This window comes from Drosophila innubila, assembly GCF_004354385.1.
Source record: "Drosophila innubila isolate TH190305 chromosome 3L unlocalized genomic scaffold, UK_Dinn_1.0 0_D_3L, whole genome shotgun sequence".
In the NCBI taxonomy this organism is placed as follows: Eukaryota; Metazoa; Arthropoda; class Insecta; order Diptera; family Drosophilidae; genus Drosophila; species Drosophila innubila.
In genome coordinates, this window is record NW_022995376.1 from 22,748,747 (window position 1) to 22,769,260 (window position 20,514).

General features: G+C 36.6%; 1 protein-coding gene across 3 annotated transcripts in view; it reads right to left on the reverse strand.

Moving 5' to 3' along the window:
- The window catches only part of LOC117788866 (ankyrin repeat domain-containing protein SOWAHC), a 41,316-nt gene that overhangs the window by 20,514 nt on the left and 288 nt on the right, over positions 1-20,514 (reverse strand). For all 3 annotated transcript variants that reach the window (XR_004617800.1, XR_004617801.1, XM_034627788.1), the window contains exons 2-3: positions 19,719-20,428; positions 13,203-13,343 (exon numbers count right to left, since the gene is read on the reverse strand). Coding sequence is in view for 1 of the 3 variants with exons in the window: in XM_034627788.1 (XP_034483679.1) it covers positions 13,203-13,343; positions 19,719-20,428 (851 nt within the window). In the remaining 2 variants the exon portion in view is untranslated. The remainder of the gene's footprint in view (positions 1-13,202; positions 13,344-19,718; positions 20,429-20,514) is intronic.

Genomic DNA, 20,514 nt, shown 5'->3' on the forward strand with positions numbered 1-20,514 from the left:
CCTGATAAAAATTATAGACCAGATAGATCTGGACAGATAAATTGTGCTATTCAAATGTATCATCTAATAATATTTTGTTTTTTAATTTTCTTTGTGGTAAAATATTAAAACCCGACTTAGGATCTGCAGGAGTACACACATCAAGTTTGCTGCTTCTAGCTCTTATAGTCTCTGAGATCTGAGTGCTTGGACAGAAGGACTTAGAAATGTCGACTCGTTTATTCAGGCTGATCAATATTAAATAAAATCTCTCACTTTTATGCACAATTCGTTTTTTACAAACCTAATAGACACTTTAAGCTATCTTAGTACAGGGTCTAATAAGAAGCATAAATCTGTTGGTAAGAGAAATAGAGAGCTGCGGTCAGGATATTACACAACATCACTAAGATGCTAGACCAACACGAGTGGCAGGCTCCAGCAACAGCAACAGCAACAGTTTAAGCTCCGTCTGAGACGAACACGATTAGCCTTAAATAGGCTCCACAATAATCATTTGTTTTGGGCCCTCAACAATGCAGTTTTGTATCGATATCGCCGGCAGACGACGATGGGCCAGGTTAGCTCCCTCTCACTCCCTCGCACTCTCTCTGTCCCTCTCATGGCCAAGTCGCGGCCACCGCCGTTGCAGACGCTCCAGACGGCGTTGTCGTCGATGTTGTTGTTGCCCCAACCGCTGCCGCGGCAACCGCTGCTGCTGTTTGCAACGGTTGCAAGTTTTGCGACAACACGAAGATTAGCATGCGTGACTAACAGAATTTTGTTATGCCTTTTGTGCCAAGGTTTCCCAAGTCGTGTGCTGTTCCAGACTTTTGCTCTGTCTGCGCTTGGGTAATCGTTTCTTAATTTTGCTAATTAATAATTAAATGCTCGATAAGCGAAGCTAATTAATTAAAGAAAGTATTCATTGACAATTTCACCCAAAGCACAGAGATGGCAACTACATTTTTGATTACACTAAATAATTGAAGACTTGTATCAGAGTGCGGTCGAACAAGCTCTTTCACATAGTTTAAGATGATTTGCCTTTTTAATTTATGTTGCGTTTGTTGTTTTGTTTTTATGCTGTTTCTTTAGTTGTTTTATTTTTTATTTTTTTTTTTTAGTTTGCTCGACCGGAACCTTTTTATTGACAAGCAAATGCACTCAAGCCGAATATGTACCCCCGACTTGGCCTGGTCAATGCTTTTGCGCGGATCTTACAAACATTTTAGTCGGCGCGACTTGTAGCATTTGCCTGTCCATGGTGTTTCTTCAGACCTGGTCAGGGAACCTGCCCCCATCACCGTCCCTTTGGCACAAAGTTTATTTTCGTAATTTATGATGTCGCTGGCCCAACGTCGCCGTCGTCGTCGTCGTCGTCTACTCCGTCCACAGATTCAGATTTTAGGCAAGGGACAGACAACGAGTTAGGCCATGGTAAAGGCAACCGAACTGCGTGGGACGATACGTCGTTTTGGGTTCGTTCCTTTGGCAATCACACACAAATCGTATGGAAAACTATTATCAAAAGTTTTATGTTAATTTTTAAGCATGTTGCTTGCCTGCTTTTCAGCCTGCCTAACATCCCGTGCTCTATAGAGACGGTGGCAACAGCCCGCAACTTGCGAAATTGTAATCTTTTGTCATCATGTTTGACAGAAACGGTTGTCGCCCAACGCACCTGTTCAGATTCCCTCATTAATTATGCATAAATCCTCGAGTCGAATATCATATTGGGCCCAAGTATTAGAGTTTACGAGTTGAAAACAATCTTTAATGCCTTGTTTGTCACACCCTTTAAAGTCAAATTGGATAATACATTTGCCTTCAATCTACTTTATATGATCTACAGCAGTACAGATTGTAACAGTTTGTAGATAACAAACACAGCAGCTATGCAACAATGTATAAGGCATTAAGGGTCAAGAAAATCAGTGAAATGTTTGCTGTGATTATTATTACAAACAATGATCTTGATTGCTATTATAATTAACATAGGCGTAATGCAACTTTTCAGCAAACACAACTGAATTTAAGTAATATAATTTTAAATTATTTGTTTTAAAAAAAATCTGGCAATATTTATAATAAATTGATTAAGTATCCGAAAATTCAATATAGTGACATTTGGCATTGGCCGCGTTCTGCTCATCAATCATTTATCAGACATCAACAAAAAAATATGATTGTCTGCAGGTGAACACTTAAATGAAAAGTTTTTTGCAAAGATATCAGTGTTTTTAATAAAAGTTATAATTTTGTTTGCAAATTTACTTACTTTTTGTTTAATTATATGGAAAAGTTTCTGACAAATTTAATAAATTGGGAGTGAAAGAAAAGTGATTCTGATATAAATTTATTGCTTCTGGACTCTTTGTACCTAAAGAAAATCTATTTCCCGTGAATGCTCCGTAATTTTGCCTATTAACTAATAGGTGATAGAAAAATCCCAATTTCAAATATTGTGCTAAGAAAAATCGCAAATAAAAATAAGTTAGTTGTAAAAACCTCACCCAAAATTTTAGTTGTAGGGAAATTGCTCAATAAATATTTAAGGCTACACGAACCCACACTAGTGCTTGTCCATTTTACACTGCATTACTGTAAAATACCAGGAACTCTAATCACTGACACTATTTGAATTAAATTTTTAAATATAATCCCAAAATGAAAGTATTGCTTATTGTCATTAAAAATGAAATCAAAAATAAGCTGCGGAATATTTTTGTTATTATAAACAAGCAGAGTCTCAGCTCATCTTGTAAATAAACTAAAAGTTATGTGGATGTAAGATACGGTCTGTAAGCCAAATTTACAGATAGGTTTATAAATAAATAATGGCTTGCTTGAATCTCATAAGCAAACAGACAATGCGTGGATTTTTAACAAACTGTGCAAAACAAATAAAGGCGTAGCTATGGGCGTTTAACAAATGTTGTTGGATGTACTCGCATTGTGTTAGCAGTGTTGACCAAGGTAAACCAAGCGAGGAGAAAGAAGGAGGAGAGATCATTGGGGGAAGTCAATTTGAAAAATCGATTAAATTCGAATAAATGTTGAAGGTTGGAGTTAGGCAGATTTAAAAACTCATAACAACGTGGCAACACCTTCTTTTGTAGCTGTCCATACGGAGGTGTGCAAAACCATGTGTGGGGTAATCCCCGGCATCGGGGCAAATACTAAAGACGCCCCTGCCGCTGGCGATTGGTCAGAGGAGGAAATATTATTTATATTTGTTTTGCACAAATTTATGACCCAACTGTGGACAGAGGCAACGTTGAATCCAGAGAGACAGAGAGAGATATTGACAAATTTCCGGCCCGGTGGACAGAGGACATTGTGTTCAGTAGCTGGCGCTAGTACATGGAACGGTGGCAGTGAAGACGACAGGAACATGGATTCGCCAAAAGCGAAACTAATCAATATATTCCTCCAATTAATGCGCGTCCCCGATGAGTGGGGTCGATATGTCGACTGACGGTGTTGATTGCTTTGCATATATATACCGAGGTAAATATGTATGAGGATATGCATTAATAACTACAATATCTGATTGAGAAGACAATTTAGGCAGTGAAGTGGAGATTGGAGTAGCAAACAATGTGTGGAAATCTCCTATACATATACACGTATGCAATCACAATGCATTCCATTAAACGTGACAAGTTGCTTGTCCAAATAAAGCAACTGAGACCCCATCAATTCCAGATCGAGGATGCGACTGATACAGCAAGTATCAGAAGGATCGTGTTCAATAAAATGCAAACGCCGTCTGCTCAGAGTCTTCAGCTTGCATCGATTGTAATCAGTAGTTTTGTCCACTAACAATGGCCAGCCACAAGTCAGTCATGAATCCATCTTCGTCAATTCTGATTGTGTTGTGGTTTTATATAGCCAGTAAGTTAGTCAGTGACTTCTTGGTGGTTAACATGGCGCCTGAGTTTGTCGTTTTGGGAATTGCCATCAGATCATCAATAAGATGATCATCAATGACTTTGACGCTGACTCGAATGCGAGCCCGAACCCGAACTCGAACTTGGACGCGGATGCTGATGCCATTGTCATTGTCATTGTCATTGTTTTTGTTGGCGGCGTCTGCAAATGCCCGTCATTCTCTGGCTCATGAAATGTCACTCAAGCGAACCCGCCATCCATCCATCCAGATCCATCCATCCATCCAGATCACCAAAGTAGGTGCTCATCCGCAGTGAGAGAGGCCAAACAATTCAATTGGAGTAGCGAATAAATCACCCAGAATGACGCTGAGTTTGCTGCTGATCGTGAAGCGTCGGCTTAGCCATGCCTCTAAGTATTTCCTTTTATTCCCTGTACTTCATTTGCCAAGCGGGTGTATTGACTTATAGCGTCATATATAACAGTGCTAATATAGCAAGTAGATTTTATTTAATTACTCAAGAAATTCCCCATTAAAATTTTATAAATCTTACGTAGAGAATCAAAGTTCTGAGTCAGAAATTAAGAAAAAGTTAAAAAAAAAATGAAAATTGTGAATTTACCTAAGAAACTAAAATTAGGAAAAAATATTTAAAAATAAAAAAATATATTTGGAGCTCATATTTATAGTGGAAAGACAAAAAAGAACTGATAAGAGTTTATTACATTAATGTTTGTATAATAGTTAAGTTTAGTATTTTAGAAATAATGAAGCGCTTTGCTTCATGTACTTTTACTAAATATAGCGTATTTTATGGCTGATCCAATTTGAGAGGATCGCTGAAAGCATATAAATGCACTAGCACAGGAAATGATCGCGGCCATTTGAGCATTTTATTTTGTTTACGATTTTCGTCGTAGTTATCTGGGAAGTATTTCGAACGTCGCTAATTTGACGACTGCACGATTGCATCGACTCGAGTCTCGGGCAGAGAGAGAGGGGGAGACAGAGAAAGAGGGTGACTGGTGCCTGACTGGATGGTGACTGGTCCTTGGACGAGCTCCCGACGATGCATTTACAGATAAGCTCAATTTCGTTTTTGCTGACACTTTAAGCAAGCGGCAGGTCGCAGGTAACGAAGTAGAGCTCGGATCGGAGCGGAGGTGGAGTTGTTGCACGTTTTTTTTCGGTTGGCAGCGAAATGAAAATTCCTTGCCAAAGTCACGGTTAAGTTAAAGTTTGTTTCACTCGCATTTATTTTGATGCGGATTGTTTTATTGCTGGAACAACTTTGCAACGGACGGTGAGCAAAAACTGGTTAAGTATTCCGAAGTTCAGGTTGAAAAACTTTAAAATTTTGGACAAGATCGGTTTTGGTTCGAGCCTTACTTTTCTTAAATAAATAACTATTTTTGTATAGCTATTGTTTTTTGTTTCCTTAAATTTATAAGCCTAACTTTTAATAAAAAAATACATTACTCTTTAATAGATCAAACTTAAGATAATCATATATTTCTTATGATCTTGAAAATAATAAAAAAGTATAACATTTATAAAAATATTTTTATCCGAAACAAGTTATTTTTTAAGAAAGGTTTTAGCTAAGTTGCATATCGTAGAAATTTTCTTTTGTTTACAATGTATATTATTTCTAAATCAATTTTTAGTTGAAGGGTATTCGCTAAAGCATCAAAACCGAAACAGATCTGTGATCCTCTCGTGTTGGGCTTGAAGCATGCGCAGGTAATTGTGAATGACAATAATTGTGAAGACATTCGATTTGACCCGACTGGAATGACTGGACGAGCATTCACTGGAACGTGCAAGACATTGGCGCCAACAGCGCCACCCAATCTATACAGTGTCCAGACACAGACACAGACACAGACTCCGACTCCGACTCCGACTCCGACTCAGAGTGAATGTCATTGTAATTCAACAAGTCCAAAGACATTCCCAGAATGGCACAGAAACAAAACAAAGTAAAGCCTTCCTGTCGACAGTGGGCAGTTCTCGGTTTTGTGTGACGCCCAAGTATTTAATAACTTTCGCCTTAATTCATGTTTGCTGTCAGTGCATCGATTTTTCATAATTAAAACCGAATTGAAAACTGTGCAAACTTGTAGGAGGCGCACATCTCCGGCGTCTTTGAAATTAAATTCATGTTGCCCCAACGCTCTTCCGACTTTAACTCCAACTACAACTACAACTCCAAATCGGACTCGGACTTCGACTGGCAGCTACTGCCGACACAACGTTTCAAGGTGGTGCAATAATAAATGGTTTGGAAGATAAAATTCTCTAAGTTCGCTTATCCCAATCGATGGGCACGTATCGAAGGTCTCGATCGTGATCAAAATCCATTAATCAAATCACTCAGTTCGGTAAATAAATTTTATAAGTTCTGGTTCGACTTGAACGATAAATGATAAGTGCTCGTATCTAGGAATAGCTGGCGATATTTACTATTTTAGTTAGCCAAAAAGACATTAAACGACAATGTGCAATGAAAAAACCAAATCAAAAATCAAAGTTTTTAATAAATTGATTAATACTGATTTTCACTTCGCAAACTATGCATGTCTTAAAAAATTATACTCCTAACTATGTTTTACAATAATAAGATTAAACTGTTTTATCTATAGTGTAAGACATATAGCTTGTTTTTTTATATTTAAATATTTCAATTTCCTATAAACTATATGAACGTCCGTTGTTATTTTTTCTATTTTTTTTATATTACTAAATATTTCGTACTTTTAATTGTAAATTGTTGATTTGTGCGTAGATTGTTTGTGCCAATTTAAGTGTTCAAACTATTTTCGTACACCCGTGGAGTTCTATGGTCTTCCTAATTTTTCCAACTTATGAATTTTGTACACTCTTGGATTACTTTTATGGTTTTATTCCCAGCATTCCCAGAATGAAGGTTCAATCTTATCTGATAAACGATTTGTTTCTAATATATATATAGTGCCCCTCTTTCAAGATCCAATCTCAGTTGTTGAAGTCGTTCCATATCTAAAGATGAATTAAATTGCGTGTTTTGTTTGTAAATTGTTTGTTTTGCTTTGCTCTGTTACAAGTTTTTCTCTTCCAACTTCGGGCTGACTTTTCAATGTCTCCCTTAATTTTATCAAAGAGATATTTTCAAATTTGACATTAATTTCTATACATTTTACGTCTAAATATATCTTGTATAGTTATTAAACTACTTTACTATAGTAGACATTGAAAAATCGACCTTGTTTATTTGATGTGAATTATATATATATTGATAACTTTGGATTTATATGCACCCTGCCGTTTCGCACATGTGATTTTGAAGGACATTTTGGCAAGATCAATGCAGCTGCATTGATACACAAGATGCCAAATTTTGAGATATTAAAGTATTTAAGAAAGTGTTTATACATGTGTTTTTCAAATATAAATTTAAAACATATTAATAAATTTATTATAAACAAAATACTTTTTTTTTTAAATATTTAACAACTGTGTTATTGCATTTTATAAAATATAAATCGTTTTTATCGACTGGAAAGCAGTTTTTCAATATTAAAGATGGTATACAGAAAACTACATTAAAACAAATTTGATGTCTCTAGCTTTTCTTGTTGCTTAAATCAAAGCGTTTCTAAAAACAGATGTTGAACCTCTTGACTGATGTAAAAAGTAAAGATCTTAAGGCACCACTGCAAGCATAAATAATACAAAATTTTAATATGTAATTAATGCATAAACTGGTTGACAACTATAGTATATATACACTATGCAAATAAGTATAATTATATTAAATCTTTATAACTAACAACTAAATTCATCAGATGCGTTGACTGAACACTTTCCCAGAAGGGAAATCCCTTCGCATGTCAGCTGACAATAATTTTAACAGCACTTGACGATGCGACGGCAAATCCGAATGAGCCTCCAACTATAAGTGGCATTCATACAAGAATATAGTACATCCACAGGGAGCTAAATAAAGAGATGAACGTTCTCAAGATTACACGCAACAGGCGGCGCTATTTGAACGTATATGAACACATATGTGTATGTGATTGTGAGCAGGGAATATTTTGGTGACATTTATGTGCCGCTGACGGCCAATGGCGGTAGCAACAAGAGCGACACAGAGCTCTAATTAAATTTAATAGCTGCGCAACGGCATAAACTTGAGCCAAAGCCACCAACGTGGCCAAGGGACGACCAAGAGGCGACGCAATGGGACGGGCAGACGAGTTAAGGTCGTAAACACATTTGATTTGATTTCTGGAAAGGATTCAGTCATTTCACAGCCAAGTGGCGGATGCGTTGATTGAATTGTCACCTCCATTTAATGACACCGCCACAATCCAGCAGAAAGACGCAAAATTCAAAGACAACTTCTATCCGTTTTGATGTTTCTCGAGCGGCAGAATTATAGAAGACACTTTGGAGTGAAGGCGCCATCGGTGACATTTGTTTCACTAAGTTTTTATTATACGAGTACTAAATACGAAGACGCTGTAGTTCGCCAAAGGTGTCAGACGTTTTATGGCTCTTCTTGACGACCTGTTGAAAAGTTCATGGTCACTGACGATTTTACCTTTGAGATTTCTCGACATTTACGATGATTCCCTATGGGGAATTTGCGGACACAAGAAAAACGACGTCGGCATCGGCCACGTTCATCAAATGACGTCTGGCTGAAATTACTTTCACCTTCTCGCCCCTTTCTTTTATGGAAAAGGGAATGTCTGAACAGTACATAAATGAAACAGGTAAACGGATCAAACTTATATAGCAAATAATAGCTGAAAATGTATCGTATATGCATCTGAATGATTTTGAAAACTTAAGTTGTTCAAACAATGAGTTTAATTACTATTCGATCGACTTAGAATAAGGTTTTTTAAGCTAATTAGGAATTATTTTTACTGGTTTTAATAAATGGATTTCAACGATTGAAAAATTCTTAAGAAAGGGAAAGGAATATAATTTTAATTGGCATAATTTAGATTATTATTTTGTATTATTTTACCCACCAAATGCAAGAATAAGGATAGAACACGTAAACCGATTAAATTTAGCACAGAACATTTGTTTTGCTTAAATTTGAATAAGTAAATCTATAATTTGGTTAGATTTAGGAAAAAGAATTATGAAATATTTTATGTAATATGTGTGCATCTAAGTTTAATTAAATACTACTCCAATAATTAATACGCACATTCATGTTTGTCTTTATTTTTATACACATTTTAACATGTTAAATCACTTATATACATATACTCGTATATAGATATGCATGTGAACATACCTGAGTACATATATAAACGTTAATACTCGCTATGTAAATAGTGGAACGAGGTGAAGTAGAAGAAACACCAGCAACATTTGTGTCCAGTCATTGTCAGTATGCAGCAAAAAATATTTTTAATTTGAATAAGTAATTCGAACAAGAGCCAAAATCAAAAAGGAAAAAAATAACAACACACAGAAAGAGAAAACAAAATAAAAAACAAGTCAAAACAAATGCGAAACAAGGAAAATTCAATTTACTCGCATGTCAAGCCGAATTGCCGGCTAGGTCAAACACGTTGATGGATGGATGAATGGATGCATGGCTAGCTGAATGAAAGGGACGCACAACAACAACAAGGGTAGCAACAAAAATTACAAATACAAAAACACAGGTACAAGCTGAAAACGTTGGCAAAACGTTGCATGCTCGTCGATTGGGCGGTACAATTGCCCCACCTTGCCCCACCTAACTGACCCAACTGACAACCAGCAACCAACAACCAACAACCGACGGCTAACAATACACATGTAGTGAAAACTCGCGCTTCGTATGCACCGTTAGTTACATACATTCATACATTTATTTACATACATGAATTGAAACATAACAGAAAATGAAAATATAAATTGGTAAAAGGTACGAAGAGCTCAAGTTTTTAATTAATACAAAACTTGTAACATTTTATAAGCCGCTGCAACTACATACTATATTAGCCAAGTCTAGCATACCTAACTACATACATATATTTGTACGTATGTATGTATGTGTGTTTAGGGTACATTGCATCAATCGCTTTGCATGCCATAGGGAAGTCAGTCAGAGTCCATTTGGCAGGTCAAGAGTGTAACTCGAATTCGTATGTCCGTTGTAAATGCCAGGCAGAGTGTTATGGCCATGTTTGTGTGTTATGGCCAACATGAATGCTGTGCTATGTGGCTAGCCAGGAGTCCTCGGCTATATAGCTGATTGTCGCCACGTATCAAGCTAGAAATTTAATTAAACTTGGAATGCAAACAACATCTAACTGCAGTCAGAACAAGCATCCAATACGAGTTTTCATGCTGGATGGACAAAAGCAGAGAGGACTCTACCAGACAGACTGAGTCACTACGTGGTGGCTATAATATTATGAGATTTATACGAAAAAAGTGGAGAATGTAGGCTAAGAAGTTAGCTCAAATAATTCGAAATTATTGGCAACCGAAGATTTCGAATAGGAATAAGCTTGTTAGTTATTTTTCTGGCAATCAATTTCTATCACTTTTGAAGACTAAATATCTGTAACATAATTTTAGTATTTAATACTTTAATATTAATTACAAAATAATATAAAAAATTCCAATTTTAAGTTATATTCTTAAAAAAGTTGAAAAATTTATAGTTTGAAAATATCAACAATTCATAAAATTAAAATAATTTTGTTGACTTAAGCAAGGTTTAAAAAACCTTAAGTTAAAGGGTTCCTGAGACCGAATCACCGAAATGAACCTTGTCAAAAAATTGGATGATTAATCGCCTTAGTTAGAAGTGGAACTTTGAAAACTAAGAATTCAGCTTAGAAAATTTACAAAATATATAAGACAGCCAATATTATTAAAAAAAAATAGCAACAGTATATAAAAAATATATAATAACTTATAGACTGATTACTTAAATTCTTTATAGAAATATAGGCATTTAAGAAAGACTACATGTCATGGGAAATAAAAATTAAACATAAGCTTGATCTGAGTATGATATGGGCACAATCTCCATTCACTCTTTTGTGACTAACTCAACGCTGATGGCCATAAAATATGGAGTAAATGAAATCGAGTGGTTGCCATGAAGTTGAGACATTAGGTTAAATGACAATTGTGGTCTGATTTATGGCTATTTCCGTCTCGTTGCGATTTCAGCGATTCGAGGAATTGCAAGCGCCGCTAATGAGCCGCCTTGCACTTGCTGGCGAGGATGATGATGACGATTGGGATGTGGATGTGGATTTCGATGTGGATGAGGTTGAGAACGGCGCGCTTATTAATTGATTGCACTTATGGCTCTCAAGATTTGCATAGTGGAAGGCGGTGTGCGGAATCCATTATTTCCGGGAACATTGCATTTGTACGGCAATTAGTTCGCATAAGTTGGAGCATAATGCTCGTTTATACTCGGGAATCTCCATGCTGCCACCGCAGTTGGACCCAAATGGAACCATGTTCGCTTGTGGCTGGCATAAATCATCTTCCGTTTGTGCCGACGCCAGGGGCAGGGGGCATGGGGCAGGCAACTTGGGACATGGGGCATGGGACACCAAAATACTCGCACTCATGTTGTAACCGAAAATTTCCTCTAATTGAGAGACACCAACATGTGAGTCCCAAAACAGATTCTCGCCTCTTTTAGCACATATTTTTGGATAGCCTTAGAGTTTCTCATAAACAGACACAGATCGCCCACCCGTAAGATTTAGAAGGGCATTTCTCTATGTCTTTCCCCCTACAATTCTACAGTTTTGAGTGTTGTCAAAAAAAGAAAGGAATAGAAGTTGTTTATAATTTTTTGGTGTAACCTAATTTATAGCCATTTAATATGACATTTATATACAACAATAAGTTACCACAAAAACTACCCCTCTGGGCTGTCACAATACGTCTATTCCTCAACTAAATTCTTAACAATTTCTGACATTTATGAAGCACCTCAATTCAAATTGTGGCCGTCTTTTTAGTGTATTCGTGTATATACATTTTGCATATTGAAAGTATCTACACTATAAACTTTGTTAAACATGTGTTTTTAGCGACAATTGTCCCGCCAAGTGGGAGTACAAAAAAAGCGGAAAGAAGAGAAGAAATCATTTTGATGAGAGTACAAATATAAACACGTGTTTGTTCTGTCAAATGCTTGTACTCAGTTGTCTGTCCCCGAAATGGAAATTACATGTACTATGGCCTATCCTTTTCTTTTTCTTCTTCTATTTCATTTTTTTTACGTTGAGTTTTTTTTTTTTTTGGTCAAGTGCCGCCTTGTCTAATGGCGATTGGAGCGTGTTTAAGGCCCACGCGAGAACTACGAGAAACGCCGCCCACTTCAGAAACATGCACTACAAGTGCTAAAAATTCTGAAAACATATTTCACAATTAATTGTCACAGCAACTGTGCCGACGATCCGTGCTATGCCTTGTTGCACGTTCCCCTCCCCAAGCTGTCATTATATATACACAAAGACACACACTCTTACATATAGATATGTACAATGTACATATGTATTTTTCTCGCATTTTTAAAAGTTGTTCGACATGGCAAAAACAACGCGTTGCTGCTTAATTTGTCGTAATTAATGCTTATGAATAGTTTGTACTTGTCTTTATTTGTTAGAGCAAATTCAAGGCAAATTCTCGCTTGATCTTTGCCTCGAATTAACCAATACACTAACTACTTATTTGGATATGTGGAATAAGTCTAAATTGGACTTCGGATAACAGTTTAGTAGATTTTTAATTGATTTTTAAGGTAATTAAATTGTGTGCCAAATTATCATTTATGTTTTTTGTATCAAGAAAATAGAAAAATACTTTCAGCATTTTATAATTTACCTGCAATTTTTCCGCTAAAGCATTTTTAAAAATATCTTTGCAAACTTAAGCATATTTTACATTGATCGAAAAATTAATTTTGATTATACAAACAAGACTTTTACCTATTTTTTTTAAATTTTCTGCTCATTTAATCGTGTGATTATTTCACATTCTTGTAATTTAATGTTAATTACATCCTGCAAATATTAATGCACATAAACTCGATAGCTCTTAATTTTTTTAATTGCAGCTTTAAATTTTAAATTTTATATATTTAAATTAAATTGTCAATTTTACATTTTATTTTTCAACATTCTTTTAAAAGATGCATGATGCATAATTTTTGTCAACTGCATTTAATTAACGTTTTAATTAAATAAATTTATTACTAAATAAATTGCAATTTTGAATTAAATTTTCATATTATGGACAACTGCGAATTTTTAAGATTAGGAATTGGTTTAAAACATGTACTTACTTGCAATTTAACTAGCACAGGATCATCGCTAGCTAACTTGGCCAGCTCCTGGTAATTAGCTTTGGCCATGGCGACAATCCATTCCTTTGCCTTGGGATGCGCAAGTGTAACCTCCGGTGAATCCTTTTCCTCAATTAATTGCTGTGCAAAAGACATAAAAAGCGGAACCATAGGGCATAAATTAATTATACATGTTACAGCCACAGCTTTTAGGAATAACGGCGGGTACGGGCAGAGGCAGGGCGAGGGTGTGAATTGGTAACAAAAATAAAACAACAAAAAATAATAACAACGGGAATAAAACATAGAAAGCCCATTGAAAGCATTAACGCCAACACACTCGTTGCGTCTTAGAATTCATGTTTCCACCAAACACACACATGTGTGTGTATGTTCTCTAATGCTTGCTTCAATCTTTGTGGCATCCACATCCGAGGTTTAGCATTGGGGTTGGGGGTGTGTGTAAAAGCTGGCATAATTATGCGCACGCATTCGACGGCGCCGTCGCCATGTTCTTCCCATAATTATGAAGGTAATAATTTTTATTTATTAGGCGCGTGCTTTAGGCAGATTGTGCGACGGGTTTTCTTTTAAATTAAATAGAACTGTAGAATCTCCCTTTCCCCCACAACCTCAAGCGTAACCCGGGCGTAAGTTGTTTCTCTCTTTGCGTTTCGAGTTTTTTGTCGGTGATTTACACATTTCTGGAACTGGAATTGGGTGTGGGAGATACGCATTCCTACTGATAATGAGCACTTTAATGAGCGAGGGGCACACACACACACACATGTGGCAACAACAACAACAACAACAACAACAACAACAATAGCAACAATGGGGGGAACAACAAAAGGCAAAACATGTGTGCCTTATATTTACGAGCGCGGAAAACATTTTCGGCAACTAATTATCCATTCGCATAATGTTCGCGATGCTAACAAGGATGCAAAAGAAGAAAAAGAAGGACTCCAGAATAAATGATCTCTGTTTACCTTTGTGTTACTTTTATATATATATATATATATATATATAGATATACATATGCAAGGATACGCCGTTTAGCCGCAGGATGTGTGCAATGCGTGTGCCACGATGCCTCTTCATATTTACACGCCACTTGACTTTCCCAAGTGCCTGCCGCATCACATTTTTCCAATTATTCGCTGTGCCGAGTGTAATCCTTGTTTGCCACCCTGAACTCAGGTAGAAAATGCCGCCATTTGCAAAATACCGAGTACGGTAATAAACGAGTGCGGGAAAATCCCGAATAGCACGACAAGGTGAGCGAGAGCGTTACAGAAAACAGCACAGAACAGAACAGCAACATAACAGGACAAACATTGAAAAGTAAGGCCCCGGGCAAAGTGGCCATGTCAATGCTAAACAAAAGAACAGATCCGCCCACAGTCCAGTCCAGCACACTCCCCTCACCACCCAATCCACCCCACAATCGTCATTGCAATGGGTATGTGTTGCCCTTTACTGGCAAAAGAAAAAGAGGAAGGAAAAGTTTTCTTCAAAATACCGAAGATTAAATGCCTTCACTGTTTTTAAAATAGTAACGTCTTTCCTTAAGAGAATAACAGTCTTTTTTGCTTAACATACTCGTACGTTGAAAAACGAATAATTTCATAGCATATGTTATAGAAAATAATTAATTTGGTCATGATATGTAAAACAGTACTAGATTCAGAACTTGTAAGTTTTTATGAAATATCTTGAAAAACATTATTCTAAATATTTATTTCGTATCTCTCTTAATTGTATCAGCATTGTGAAGACAACACAACTTGTGAGAGAGAAAAACATAAAAGTTTTTTATTCAACATATTTATTCCGCATCTCTCTTAATTTTGTGAGGTTTGAGATTATGAGATCCTAAAAAACAACAATGTTATTTCTGTTAAAAATGGATTTTGGGCCCTTTATTTCTCTGGCAGCTAAATGATATAGTTATCCGATCCGGCTGATATACGAAATGTAACGTCTTCAGTAAAAAGACAAAACTATTGCAAGTCTCATTGACGTAGCTCTTAAACTGAGAGATATCTTTAGATCCTTCTGATCAAGCGTATACAGGTATACAAATTCCGTGACAAAATTAAAATACTCACAGCAAGGGTATAAAAAGAAATAGAAGAATGGGTAGCAAACTGAAGCGAAAGCGAGTTCGCCTGGAACCTTGTCTATTTGGCTCATTTCTCCCCAATCGCTTGTTTGTTGACTGGCTTTCTTATGTCCTGTGTGTCCCTTTATGCAAGATATTATATCACACTGCAGACCACGCCATGCCAGACCAGACCAAAGCAGACCATGCCCATGTCCTGTACTGTGCTTGTGTCCTTCTCTCTGTTTGCGTTTGCGTTTTGCCTCCCGAAACTTACCTTTGGCTCCCTTAAAACGGATGAAGCCACAAAATGGTCATGTTTGCCATTGTCCGTTCAGGAGCACAGTGTGTTTCCAATGCCAATGCCGGGTGGAGGCGGCACCATCGTCGTCGTCGTCGTCGTCATCATCGTTGCGTCGCTGTCGTCCAACGGGTCGACATTGTTGCTGTTGTAAATTTAACCGCTTCGGGACACAACTGCGTTGTTGTTTAACAGCAATAACAACTTTTGGTTTGTTTCCTTACATTTTTAATTGGGTCCTTTGTGGTTGGCCTGGCCGTGATGAGAATAGCTTTGCCTAACTAATTTCTATTGCTGCTTATTGGCTATGTTAACATGTTTCACCAACTTGTTTTTATGCAAAAGGGTTTCTCTATCCCTCCCCTCTCTCCCACTCACTCTCTCTCTTTCTCTCTGTGTCCAACGTCCTCGGTCGGGGTTTTAATATGCATATTGGGACACGCATCTGGCCACCAAAGTACCTTCTGGGTTAATAAAAATATATGTGGTTTGTTTGATGCTGCATTCAGTCTTCATTTTGTTGTCCTTAAAATGCCCCAAACTCAGCATTTGGAATTCCTTCAACACAGAACATTTTAAGCTCCTTTATCAGTTTATTCAGAACCGAATTCACTAAATAACACAATTCGTGAAAACAGATAGTAAAGGGCGAAGCGAAACGACCGCGGAAAAATAACAGTCAACACATTTTTCTCTGTTTTCTTATACTATGATGTTTTTCATTCCGCGTTCGTTTCGCTTTCAGTGTAATAGTCCCTTAAGGAAGAACTTCTTTTGCCTCCATAATTTAGGTATGAAAATAATAGTAAGTTTTCCATAAATGCCTAAAGTTAACTTCTTTTCGATACAAAGTGAATAAAAATCATGATCAAATTGACATTCCGCATGAAAACTGATAAGGTTTTGATATAGTTAGAGGAACTCGTAGATTATAAATATCTATATAAAATCAAAATTTTTCGAACAGAATATAATTTTCTAAGTGCACAAATTTTTTGGTACATAATAAAGTTTAGAGGTCAGACAATCATCAAAAAGACAAAAAATCTAAAATCGGTTATTTTTTGACAAGCTTTTTGATAGAATGAAGATATCAAAACACTATTTAATAAACAAAGTAATGGAAATTAAAAAAATAATTAAGAAATTTGAAATGAAGAACATTTTTTTGTAGATTCACTTTAAAGTTAAAAACATAATGTGGGCATTTTACATGGAAATTAGTTCAGTTTGACAAAGTTATTTGAGTTTAAAGTTAAAAAAACTACTTAACGGTTTACAAGTGTTTTCTGAAAATTATTAATTAATTGAAAATTCAAAGGGTAAAAAAACGAGTATATTCAAAGTGTGTAGAATTTAGATAACGATTCAAAGAATAAACTTTAAATTTTTACAGAGTTTTAAGCGTATTTGAAAGGTATTGACGAGCTTGGGCAGCTGCAATAAGATCAGATTCAGCTTGTCCAACTAACGACAAACATTAATCAATAGACAACATGTACACTGTACAGTGGGTGCTGACTAAATGCACAAAATGCCAACTCATCGAGCTAATTAAAAACGCTCGAATCGAATTTAATTGATCAGCTAGATCGCCGGATCAGCTTCAAGCTATTACAATCATTACAGTTGCGGCGCCAAAATTTCACGGTTCATTTTGATGGATCTGATGGATACGTCAGACAACGTCTGAATATATACTTGGTATGCAATGGGAAGATGATCGAGATCCCATTTCCAAACTCTTTCATGAATGATTTGGCACTTTCCTTTCGCTTGTCTTTTCTTCTTGGTGATTAATAATTTTTTTTTGATTAAACAAAATCCGTCAAGAAATTCGTTGGGCTCTGCGTTGCAATATAGATTGTTGGCGCCGTCTATGTTTTTAAAATTTATTTTTTTTATGTTTTATGTTGAATTATCTTGTTAGCGAACAGATTTGTTAACAATTTTCATAGTTTACAGGTTATACGTGTACAATGATTGGCAGTATTACAATCGAGCTGCCTTCTTGATGATAGAACATGTTTTCTGGTTAATTTTTATTTAGAAAACAAATAAGCAAGTCTACTTTTTTAGGTAACAAAAATGAAAGAAATTATGGCATGATAAATAGTGTTTATAAATTATATTTTTTGTCATTTTTTTTTTGCCAAAATTGGTAAGAGTATGGTATAAATTGAAAAACTTTAAAACTATGCAAAAGAAACTAAGAAGAAATACTGCTATCTTGTTCTCTTTAAAGTTTGACTGATTCGACGAGTATTTGATGCTTGTAATTGGGGAACATTAATCCGGAAACATGAAAAACGTGAGAAACTCAAGATAAACACTCTGATTCTTAGATGCTGGAATATGTTTCCATATATGTATCTAGGCACATGCATGTAACATACTTGGATAGTGTACAAGTATGTGTATCTCTTCTCTTCACAAATAGCCACTTAAGTCTTTTCCTTAGTGTTTTAGTGAGTTTTTATAGCGTTTGACGTGCAGTTGACAATCTGATGCGCCTGTCGACGAGACTGAGTATTATGGATGTTTGTGCGGGGTAAAGATACACACACTTCTAGACGACGTTCTTCTCAGATGATTTATGCACTCGCCTATATCTTATGCCTAAACCCGAATTCTTTGATTGACAGGTCTGAGTGGATGACAGTTGTTTGACAATTCAACCCAATTGTAATTGCCGGCATCTTTAGCGCGGAAACATTTCCTTCAAAGCGATTTTCTCGTAACGCTTGACAAATTTTAACATGTTGTCGCCTTTTATTGCCAGGCATCTGTATTATTCATATTCTAATACACATGCAAGTATATGCAGACACAAACTCCAATCGATAGTAGTAACTCATTCTATATTTTCTAAAAATATCCGAAATATTGTAGGAAGCAAACTACTCAACTAATTACCCAAAATATATATTATCCGAGCTGTTTTTGTACATTTTGGAGAATATCAAGGGAGCCTCGTACAAGGAAAAATATTATATAATAGAAAAATTAATCGTGATAAAATTAAAGGCCTATAAAGTCAAAAAATGAACCAAATTTGGATTCTGCTAATTTTTGGTCAAGTTTAAATCGGAGAAGAACAAAGTACAGATACAACATTATAAATTGATCTGAAATAAAAATTTTAATACGGTCTGATTAAATGGAACGTTTTTTTCACAGGTTTTTACACAGCTTCTAAAATAGTTTTTGATATAATTTGGTATAGAATTTGGTATACACAATACCTGGATTCTCATTTTCATAGTCCTGCAAGTCCTACGCGGTATTTTTCAATTTGACATAAGCTATTATACATTTTATCAGACGCGTTCCGGGTTTCACTTTCGGCAAAGTTTTTTACAGTGAGCCCCGATACAGGAATGTATATCTTTGTAATATCACTGTAAAAATGTGCCTAAAAAATTTGAAATGCAAAGACATGTCTAGCACATTCAACTAACAGAAAATATAAGTAAAGCAGACAACAATGGGTCAAAAAGCACCCGACTTTTGGGATCTCCAGCGGGTGTTGGTCGTTTTATGAATCCTACGTTTTTATGTCCACGAATAAAGTTAATGGATTACTTCATTTGAAATGTGCTGGTGGCAAGTCTCTGAAGTTTGGCCGCTGACCAAGCCAGCAGTTCCACTTGAGCAATATACGAGAGTTGGGAGACTTTACCTACAACTAAATACAGACCCTCATGCTGACATTTGTTGCGAACTAGTTTAAAGATTTGGGCTACATAAGATTTGATCTAAAAGTTGCACGATCGCATTAAAAGAGTAAATGTTTAGCTAGCTACTTTTTAAAAATGTTGTTGCAATATTTAAAAAATAAACAAAAATTTTAAACTTTTTTGTATAGGAATAGTTGATATTTTCCGACAAAAACTACTGACATATTCTCAAAACAAACATTTCTCACAGGAAATGAGAAATATTTAGAGATAGAGACGGGCTACTTGGATGTGCTGGGCAAGCAGCAAACGATGCGAGACCGTTTGCTTTGGGGCAACGACAATATATGTAAGTATTTACACCCGCATTTTATGATGGGAGACAATCTCAACCGGTTTTGTTAGCAAGCATAGGAGAGAAAACCTACCTTCTCTGGTTTCTTCTTGGCTGGTGGTGATATTATTTTAGCCTCTTCTTCGGATGCCATTCGGTTGAATTTGCGTGTAGCTTCTTTAACGCTCATGGGATTCTCAGCAACGTCTGCCTCCGTGCCGGAGACTTTCTCTGTGGCCGAGCTATCGGTTGAGGCGCCCGAGGAAAAGGAGAATCGCGGAATGTTCTCCTTGTTAGCGGTCTCATCCACAGAATTGGCACGAGAAATGGACTTGGCACTGGCTTTAGTACTGGTGTTGGGTTCATTGTTCTTGGGAAGATCTGCATCAGGGGAAGGCTGCAGCTCCAGACGCGCTGGATCAATGCGTTGCATGGCAGCTGTGAATTCGTTGACGCACTCGCGATAACTTTCCACCTGCTCCTGATGGACAGCCAGGCCGGAGTTGGCCACTGGCGCTGCCCCTGCCAATGGAGATTGCTGGACCTCGGGCGGCGCCTTGTATGGCGGTGGCTGCCTCAGAGGGGAAACAACACCATCAGATACAGATACAATCGAGCCAGCTCCTGGGCTGGATGGCACCGAGGCATTGCCAGCGGCTTCCACGGCACGTTCCACAACATTCTCTGATGGACACTCGTTAATATACTTTTTACGCAGTATTAAATACTTTTGATTGTTTTCGTTTTTAATCGTTGACAATAGTGTAACGTATGTTTTAAATCGCTTTCGTGCCTCCGCCTCATCTGTAAAGATATTCCATTTGTTTAGTTAGCCATTGCTAATGCCATTGCATTGTGACACCAACAGTTGGTTTTTAATTCATTCATTT